This window comes from Parasteatoda tepidariorum, chromosome X2 (assembly GCF_043381705.1).
Source record: "Parasteatoda tepidariorum isolate YZ-2023 chromosome X2, CAS_Ptep_4.0, whole genome shotgun sequence".
Taxonomy (NCBI): Eukaryota; Metazoa; Arthropoda; class Arachnida; order Araneae; family Theridiidae; genus Parasteatoda; species Parasteatoda tepidariorum.
Window position 1 is genome coordinate 5382596 of NC_092215.1, and position 10935 is coordinate 5393530.

The 10935-nt window shown below is 25.5% G+C and overlaps 1 protein-coding gene across 2 annotated transcripts in view; it reads right to left on the reverse strand.

Annotated features, from left to right (window-relative positions):
• LOC107453510 (uncharacterized) overlaps nucleotides 1-10577 on the reverse strand; it is a 30679-nt gene extending 20102 nt beyond the window's left edge. For both annotated transcript variants that reach the window (XR_011638313.1, XM_016070378.4), the window contains exons 1-3: nucleotides 10391-10577; nucleotides 4317-4373; nucleotides 3062-3136 (exon numbers count right to left, since the gene is read on the reverse strand). Coding sequence is in view for 1 of the 2 variants with exons in the window: in XM_016070378.4 (XP_015925864.1) it covers nucleotides 3062-3136; nucleotides 4317-4373; nucleotides 10391-10507 (249 nt within the window). In the remaining variant the exon portion in view is untranslated. The remainder of the gene's footprint in view (nucleotides 1-3061; nucleotides 3137-4316; nucleotides 4374-10390) is intronic.
• Between the last annotated feature and the right edge of the window lie 358 nt (nucleotides 10578-10935).

Sequence of the window (10935 nt, forward strand, 5' to 3'; positions counted from 1 at the left end):
TTGTTTAAAAAATGCGAACATTCATGAAATCAATGACATGCAATAAATGTTGATCATCTTGAAGTGTGAAAAAAAAACATCTTTGCCTACAAATCTCATGTGAGTATTATAAAAATTATCCTAAATTACGACTTAATCAAATTCTTAATTTTAATTTAACAATTTTGAGTGGTTTACTTTAGAATGTGTCATAATGACTATAACGTCACAAAAATAAAAAAACTAATAGACATTCTAATTTAGCTCTTACATATTGTTGGAAATTATTACAAAATGATGCAAAATAATATAAGTAGTTTTTGTATTATTGTGTTAATAATTGTGACTTTACTAAAATGTAAAATCTAATAGATAAATTTATATCAGATCTAATACTGTCATCGTTTGTAAATAACAAATTTTGTTAGACAAATTTTATTAGGGATAGTGTTATAAATCTAATATTTAAATGTCGTATTTTTCTTTTTTTAATACACTTCTAAATATCTAACCTTGAAGAATTGAAACAATATAATGAATAATAAATCAAGTAAAGAGAAAATTAAAACAGATTTTTAGAAAAGTGTTGTTTAAAGCTTGTTCTAAGACACAATCTTTAATTTCGTTATCATCATTATTATAAATTTAAAAGCGCATTTAACCATAATCTTGTTCAAGTTTGTGAAACAGTAATATAGGACCAAATTGAATAATATTATAGCGGAAATAAATCCTAGTTAAATTTGATCATACGGTAGTAGATTCAAATCGAATGATATTGTGTTGCAAATAAATCCTAGTTAATTTTTATTATACAGTAATATTTTCATCCTAAATTATATTTTCGATCAAGCAAATCTTTGTTATATTTTCTAACCTGGTACTAGATTTACTTGAACGGTAAGATTGCTGAATTTTCAAATTCAACGTTTAAGTTCTGCAACACTTAAAAAATTTGCAATACTTTGAGAAAAATTGGTTTTATTTTGAACCGTAATATCCGGGCTTTACTTTACAATGAACCTTAAAATCTTTCACATTTGTTGCAACGTTAGATTTTAAAATAAATCTCATTACCTTTCAAGTTCCATGAAGTTTTAATAATATGAGATGTATTATTATGGTTTCAGCAACTTTGAAAGATGTTATGGTTCTATTTGATATTCAAATGACTCTAATTACTGAGAAGTCTTAATATTATGGCTCGAATTAAGGTTGAAGTAAACTTGAACGATGCCGTGGTTAAATTCCATATTAAAATTAATCTTGTTTCCTTTCAAGTTCTGTGAAGTCTTTATAATATGGAACTCATTAAGGTTGGGTTGCAGCAAATTTGAATGATATCATGGTTTAAGACACTCCAAAATTTCTATCGGTATATAATGTCTCAAAATAAAATCTTAATCATAAATAAAATATCAGAATCATATTACCTTACTTCATTTGCAAGTAATATATGTATTGATTCAAATTAACCCTTTTAATTCAATCAAATTATCATTTTTATCAAATGTTTCTGCGTTTTTACTCCTGTTAAAATCTTAATCAGCAATTTAAGACCTCAATTTGAAAACTTTTAGGTCATGGTTATCTGGGCTTTAATTTTATTACGCATATCATGAGCTAATTTACGACAATATCTAAATATCAGGAACTATATCAAAGCATTCATTTTATGAACTATGACACGTAAAATACATAAAAATATTAGCAGGAAGTATTCACGTGAATAAGAATGTGGTTTCTTTTCATGGTAGCATTTATTTATTTTGTTACGATTTTTCACTAAAATGAATAAAATAACTCATTACTAAACAAGTAACGAAACCACTTACTTATGACATTATGACACTTTTCAGAACGGTTTTGCAGACATAAATTTTGGTAAATTATATTGAGTATGAATTAGAAATGAATACCCTCGTATTACGATTCTATTTATTGGAATAAATTATACGGCATAGTTTCTCATCTTACGTCGGTTTTCCTAGTCAGCTTAACTTTTTATTTGTTCTCATTTATTTCCACGTGATATTAAACAGGATATTATTACCTCAATTTTTCTTTCGTTCCGCTTTTTTATCGAGCCATTTAGTTTGTATCTCATTATCTATATACTAAACAAATTTAACTGTTCTCAATTAAATAATAGGATATTACGATATTTTCAAATATTTCGATCCACTTTAGGGAGAAACTTTTAATGATGAAATTGATGAAGCAGCATAAATAGAATCATTCTTTGAATAAAAACGGGGTGGATGAGTAAATATAATTATTTCTTTAAATATTTAAATGAAATAAACTACTTTTCAAATCGAATATATTTCAAATAAAAAACTTTTTCCCTCAAATTTTGTTTTCAGATTTATTAAGATTTTAAATTAAGTACCGTTTTTCCTTGTTCAGTTATCTTAAATAAAGCTTGCACAAAAATGGAAAATTGCGCGAAAATAGCTGAAGCTTGCGCGAAAAGAAAATTGAGGTTGTTGCAAGACTTCGAGTTCAACATAGGATAATGCTTATTATTATTTATCTTAGGGTGATATCGGAAGGGTGATATCATTTTTTTACTAACATAAATCAGTTAAAGTTAATATTTTAAATGAATTTTTGGTTTCGTTTATGAAAAGAAGGAAAAGTATTATAACCTTAGAAATGTTGATTTTTTTAAAATTAGGAATGCGAATTTCTTTAAAAACTGTAAAAAAGACAAATCTTATCTAGTGCAGTAGTGCTATTAAGGAATAATATTTACTAAAACTATAGCATAAAACATTTAAGAAATAAGTGAATACATACTTCTATTCCAAGTGCGTGACACTCTTAATTTTCATGTTCTGAAAAAAAAATNAAAATAAATAAAAAAAATTTTTTTTTTTTTTTTTTTTTGAACGAGTTGTAATTCTTATTTTTTTTTGGGGGGGGGGATGGAAGCGGATAAAATTTATAAGGTTTTAAGCGAATTTTAAAGCAGCTGAGGTAAAATATTTTCTCGTAAAACTTTAAAATATGAAAATATGTACACTGAAAAGAAAGTATATATATAATTCGAAAAAAGATACAAAATAAATCTACTTACACAAATATCGGGAACAGAACACATTGGTCCCCAAAGTTCAAAATTTTGATTCAGCATTTCACATGTTTCCCAACACTAAACACAAAAAATAATTATTATTTTAATGTGATTCAAAAATTAAAAAAATTCTTACTATTTTACTCATTTAATTTAAATGTTGTTAAAGTTTATGTCACCTTCCGTAATAAAATGTGTAAAGGAGAATATGAAAAAGAGAACAATAGCTCGTACGGGAGAATTCCAAAGAGAAAATAACAAAATTTTAATCGTACCCCCTATTCGGGTGAAACGTTCTACTCGATTGAGAAAAAGCTCGCTTCTCTAATCAGGGAATCTTGGTGAAATTTCTGAATGGAGTGATTAAGCTCCAATTGTATTTAAAAGTAAATGATGTAACGAAATATAGAAAATGAAGTTATACTGAATATTTATGAGGAGCAGAACGTTTTGCAAACAATTTTGTGCAATACGCAAGCGGACCATCCTGAAAACTTTTAAGATTAAGATCTCATGTTCTAGGACTCAATGGTTAGAGAGGGAGACTTCAAATATGTTAATTAATTAGTGCAGTCGAATAATTTCTGAGAAATCGAATTTTAAAATACGAATTTTTTAGAATTTGAATTCTCAGGAGCTAATTGACCAATTTCGCTCAAATTTTGTATTTTGCCATGTAAAATTACATTCTTTAAAATGATGTCAAAAATTGTATTCATAACAATTCAAAAATTTTTAAACTATTATAAAAAAATTATAATAAAAATATTAAATATTTACTAAAAGTTAGTTTTTGCTTGAAATTATCTTCGGATAAATGAATTTTGTAATTGAGCGCAAAAGTTTTTCAATAAGAATTTTTTTTTTTTGAGATATGTCGAAATACGCAAAAATATAAAATTAACATAAAGGAATCCTAACTTTGGACCACTATTGGGTCCATATTTTCCAGATATTTTGGAGGTCAGAAATCCGATTCCGTCGAAAAAAGATATTTTGTTCAGAAAAAAGACGTTTTCGTGTCTGATTTCGTAACTTAAAATATCGTCTGCACTTATTAATTAATATATTAATAAGTGCAGACGATATAGTAAGCCAATAAAATTGAGCTTATTTTAAGCCTTTCGAGCCTTTAAGATTGAGTCGTAGAATGTGAAGATCCGATCATTAGATCAATAGTTATTCAGAGTAGTCCGGTATTTTTAATATTTGTTTTATATATTTCGCTCACTACATAATAATAAGTGTTGAGACTTACCATGAGACAATCCAAATTTTTTCGACAATTGTCTTCCGTGCGGATTTGATGAGAAAACTGAAATATGAAAAAAAAATTCCAAAAATTAAAAAAATGCATCAATACGAATCAACAAAATTTTTAAGTCGTTATCTTGATGTTTTTACGAATTTAGTATTTTTATCGTAAAACAAACAAGATAGCAACTCTGATTAAAATCAAATCTTACAAGACAAGCCGTCAAAATTTATAAGACTCTGAAAATATTTATTGAGTATTATGATTATAATTGAAAATTTTCATTAATTTGCTAATTTAATTTTCTTGTTTTCTTTAAGTAAATAATGTTTTTCGAGGGAGCTTTAAGGAATAATCTATAGTAATGCAATTTTGATGATAATATTATACTATTTCTCATTAACTGTATGCAAACTTTTTAAATTTCGCATAACGAAAATATAATTAATAGAATAAGAACATTTATTTGAACTTTATTTAAATTTAAAATATCTTCTTATGTTTGGCTAATTTTTCTGCAGTATTGTTTATAATACTAGGATGTTACACATTTAGCGTTTAATAATAAATTTTTTTTCAGGATATAAAGTTAAATAAAATTTGCATGATAGCTCAACTAAAGACAAACAGCCAAATTATAGAATATGCAGTAGCTTAATAAAATTCACTAACAAAATGACAGTGAGTCGTGATGTTTATACACTGAGAAAAAAAGAATGGTCAAATTTTTTAGGGTATGGTCAAATTTATCGTGTTCTTCGGTAAACTTAATAAAATATGTGATAAAATTTGGTAATTTTATCTTGGTACCTTAGAGCATGGCGTAAAAACTTTTTGTTCGGTTAAATTTACTTTTCATTTTTTGTATTTTGTACTAAATGTGTGATAATAAAAAGTGTAATTTTGAAAAGCAGGATTTCTGGTAAACCGTTGCCATATGAACGAAAATTATTGGTTTAAATGCAGTGTATGTTGGTTTCAATTACCAAAATTATATATTTTTTATGACCAGAAATGCTATTAAAATTCAATACGGTAATTTTACCAGAATTTCTTTCTTCGTCTAGCAATGTTATACAATAAATGAAGAAAAAAAAGTAATGTTTCAAAATATTTACTATTCATTTAATGCAATATATACTGTTTAGGTGCTAGCTCCATTTTATTTACTTTACTCTTCTATTCGCATATTTTCTGAAATCAGAGTTAATTATAAAATTTGCGTCATAAATTTTACAGACTTTTCGTTTTTCGTTTTGTCCTCTAATCAGTCAAACCTAAATAATCTGACTTATTATTTCATTTCGCTATCATTTTTTACTAATATGTGTTTTAAAGTATGTCTTAATCCTTACGTCTCATTCTTAAAGTTATTCCTAATCCTTTAAATTCTAACTAAACATGGAAAAATGAAGTGAAATTATAATTACGTATTTAAATCAAAGAGCTATAAGATTATTTTTCTTGAATTAGTTTTTGAACTATAAAAGTTACAAAGTCAAAATGGATTAAAATATAAAAGTATAATAAAACGCATTAAAATAAATCAACGGATACATGTACAATAAATATAATTATTTTCTTTTTCTGTTTTCTTAGCTCTAAAAATCAGGTTTAAATATTTTATCTTGAGCTCCGAATACACTATTATTTCAAATTTCCCGCTTATTTTCCGAGCGAAACTAAAGCAGACATGACAAATGAAATGGTCTATTAATCTACATACTGGAATCAAAGAGCAAGGTTAAGACATCATTGATGCCAAGTAGAGCGCTATAGAATCATTTTTGGTATTTTTCTTGAATCCGAGAGCTGGGGGAAAGCGATCGTTATTAACCTTTTCCGACCTTTTATCATTTTATCTTTTTAGCTTGGCTTCTCCTTTTTCGAGGTAATCCCACGCTGGGGTACCAAACAGATGGTTTTGTTGGTGATGCACCCCTCCCTTTTGGATATCTGTAGAAATTCGTGGCCTAGTAGGCCCTACTGCAATCATCGCCATCTACCAACAATACGGCCTCCGGTGGAATTGCCCGTAATTGAAGAAAGCCTACTTTTCTTCTGAAAATATATATGTGTATCTTTTTTCAAAATAAAAAAGAAGTCGAAGTGATTATACAGAGTTACGTTACTGCAGCGTTTTTTATAGTGTAATGAGAGGTTCGGCAGGACGTACTTAAATTATATTTACGGAAGAATTATGTGGGATGAAAGAAAAAAAATGAAAACTTAGGGATAAACTTGGTTTTAAGTTTGTTTGGGTAAATATTTAGACAAGTAGACTCAACATATCTTTATGGATTTCAATGCATCATAACCAGTTTCGGATTATGAAAATCATTGTGGCTATTATTTTGAATTTTTTTTTCATTTTTCATTCTTTAAAGTAAATAAAGAGGGGTTGAGAAGTTAGGAAAATAAAAATGGAATATTTTTTTGTTGCTGCTATTTCTAAATAAGTTAAGAAAATAAGAACAGAATTTTTTTTGGTTATTTTTAAAATAATTAAGTAACTCTTTTTGTGATCTTTAACGGTAAAATATAGTTTAAGAAATAACTAGCGAAGAATTTCAATTGATGTATAGGTTTAATAATTTTCAACTACGTTTGTGATACATGGTGATCGTAGCTATAAATAATGTAAAATGTATAAATAAATAAATTAATAAGTTTAATAATTTATCTTTTCAAAGAACTTTTGATTATTTATAATTTTGATAGTAAATAATCAAATCACCTGCAAGGTTTTATTACATTTTAATTGTTGTAAAGGATAAATGGTAAAAAAGGTTAAATGAAAAAAAATAAATAATAATAAATATATATAAAAAGATGTTACGCGCTAGATAGTTCAAATGGACAGGCTATCTTTTAGCATTTATTATATTTTTGTAGACTGTATTGGGTAATTAATGTCTAATAATTACAAGCAAGAGTATCATATATATTTAATAATTTCTGCTGCGTCTTTTTATTTTATGTCAAAGTCAATTATTTTACATATAGATAAGGGGATAGATAAAATTTAAAGAACATAATTTTACGTTACTATGAATATACAAATAGTTAGAAGATGTAATAATATTCATAAAATGTAATATTTAAATGATATATAAAATACCTTCAATGAAAATCAGCAGTTCAATGCTTAATAAAGTTACAAATTTGATTAATTTTTCAGCAATTTGAATTACTCAGTAAGATTTTTTTAAAACATAGTTTGCGTAAATATGGTAAATATGTATTCGTATTAAAGTGTACTTCACTGGATAATTAATGTTCTTAGAACATTAAAATTCAACTTAAATTTATTGCATTTGATTTTACTCTTAGTGAGTAGAATATCTTAGATGAAGATTTTTTATTACCATCTCAGAGGTTTCGATTTGCTATAGAATTTCACATAAATCAGTAAAATAAGTTTGAGAATATTTTAACTTGAATTTAGATGCAAATTTGTTTGAGTTAATGCTGCAGTAAAATGGTTTTTCATTTTTCGAAATTTCTCTACATCTTCTTTCTTTATGTACTATAATTAGCTACATTGAAATTATATCTTTAAGTATGTGATTTTATGATTGTTTTCATCATTAAAATGATAAGTAAAAATGAAGAGAAAAATTAAGAAGGTTATTTTTATTGTTATTGCCCTTAATTTTTTAAATAACATAAATGTTTCAAAATAATAAATGGAATAGTTGGATAATTCAGATCTTTTTTTTAAAAAATAACGAAATTGAACAGACGTTTAATAAATTAACAGACCTACTCCTTGAAATAAAATCTTTTAAAAATTTTAATAGCGATTGAAATATGTCTTACAGTTATGTATTTATTTAATGCATTAAAATATATTAAATTAATTTATAAATAAATTGCAATTGATAATAGTAGATATCTGCTTCAATTGAACAATTTATCGTTATTTTAATGCAGAAATTTAGGTCATCTTAAGAAACCTTATTCTACTTTTCATATTTGTGTAAATTATTAAAACTGAAAAAATTAAATAAACATACAAGCAAATGAATAAATAAGATCGAATAAGTTAAACACATCATTATTTATTTTGACTCATGTTTAAATCAAATGAAGAATCAACTATTTTTCTATCAGAAAGCTAATTTAAATGTTAAATTAAATGTAAAATCAATGTTAAAATAAATGTCAAAAATAAAATGATTTCCAGTCATTTCTAAATCTTGTAATTTTAACCACTAGTGTTAGTTTTTCATTATTATAATATTTTTCACTAGAACACCAAATTTTTTTTCTTAACACAAATATATAAATACAAGAATATATAAATATATAAATGCAAATTTAGAAATATATAAATAAAAATTATATTGTATATTTAGAAATGAAATTTTTAATTGTACATATTTAGCTCACAAATACACACTATCTCACTAATTTTACTTTCCTAGTTCAGCTTAATATTAAATTTTAGAAAAATTTTGTATTTAGAAAAATTTTAAATTTTAGAAAAATTTTGTATAAACTTTTTTAAAGGAGATGTGATAATATAAGTAAAAATATACAAAATCAATTAATCATATAATAGATTTTTTTACAAATAGCATATTTTACAACCATTTTTTACCTTTATATTTTACGCCTTTGCTGTATAATAAATTGAAACATAATAAAATGCTATATTGATAAGCAGGTTTGCAACATTATGAGCAAACTTAAAAAATTATTGTATCCTAGCTTAATGATGGTGTTGTTAAAAAGTTTGTCAACCTGATTTTGAAACCCTAAGTTTTACATTATTCAAAGCCTTGATTTCAAATTTTGATTATTACTATTTTTATTACAACTGCTATATTCTATTTATTTTGAGATTATATAATTTATTTCAATTCAAATAAGAGAGAGAAATGTGTAGAAAAGTGATAGTGATTATCTGACGTACAAACGGTTAATTTGCATGCTTTAAAAATGTATTACTTACTGTCTTCAAGATTTTAGTCATAGATGTTGATTAAGAATTAGTACCAAACATGTTCATCATATTAAACAAATGAAAATTGCAGTTTGGATAAAATTTCATCACAGCGCTGTTTTACAATCTATTTGTTTTACTTTAAATTTTGTTACATAGACTTAAATATTTACTTCAGGGAAATTCCATTTTGACAAACGTTATGTTAGTGAACTTTAAAGACATGTTACTCACTTTAAAAAAGGCAAGTTCTTAAATATTTTTGTTAAAATCAATCTTGATGTTATTAATACTTTCTTTAATTCCTTTTTAAAAAAAATAAAAATTAAAACTAAATTTATTTTAGCGAAAATTATTGTAACATGAGTTATTTATATAAAGAGTAATAAAAGTGCTCAATTTTTTTTTATTATCTTAATTTCTATGTGTTAAAAGTTCTAGTACATCTTTTTCCAATCATAATTATGTTCAAATGAAACCACGGATACAAAATTAGTCATTTCTTTTTTAATTTTTAAAAAAAGTAAAAAAATAATAATGATAAAACTTGTAACAGGAGTTATTTATATAAAGAGTAATAAAAGTGCTCGATTTTCTTAATTATCTTAAGTTCTACGTATTAAAAGTTCTAGCTCATCTTTTTTCTATCATAATAATGTTCAAATGAAACCCCCGATACAAAATAAGTCATTTTTTTTTTAATTTTTAAAAAAAGTCAGAAAATAATAATGATACAACTTGTAACAAGAGTTATTTATATAAAGAGTAATAAAAGTGCTCGATTTTCTTAATTATCTTAAGTTCTATGTATTAAAAGTTCTAGTTCATATTTTTTCTATCATAATAATGTTCAAATGAAACCACGGATACAAAATAAGTCTTTTTTTTTTAAATTTTTAAGAGAAGTAAAAAAATAATAATGATAAAACTTGTAACAAGAGATATTTATATAAAGAGTAATAAAAGTGCTCGATTTTCTTAATTATCTTAAGTTCTACGTATTAAAAGTTCTAGCTCATCTTTTTTCTATCATAATAATGTTAAAATGAAACCACGGAAACAAAATAAGTCTTTTTTTTTTTTAATTTTTAAAAAAAAGCAAAAATAAAAAAATAATAAAACTTACTGTATCAAGACATGAAGCTCTGCACCGAGTTATTGCAAAAACGGTTTCAATTCCTATATTCCCGGCAAATACCGAGTCCACGACGAGCACAGCAAGAAGAAATCCAGAGTACAACATGATCAAAACGAGTCCAACAATGTTTGGTTTCGGGACGAGTGGTGCTCATTTCTTAAATCTTTTCGGAGGACCCCCGCAAGTTCTTCCCTCCCCATCCCTAAATTGATGCTCCTGGCCTTGGCGAGTTATCGCTGGAGACTTAGTATCTGCTTGGCGATATGCTTTACTAGAATAAAAAACGGACTTAGTTCCGGAATTTGTAATTGACTACTTGAATATAAAGAGATATGAAATAGGGAGAATTTTATGACCAGCTGTAATGCTTTTGATTAGTTGAGGTAATTGATTTGTAGCGAAAAGTACTTGTTTAGAAAATTCCTGTAAGAAAAAATGCTGTTATATTATTGCTTCGTATTCAAAATCAAATGATAAATGCTCTTTATTTTTCAGCTTTGATTATCCAACTTAATTGCAATACAATAGGAAAT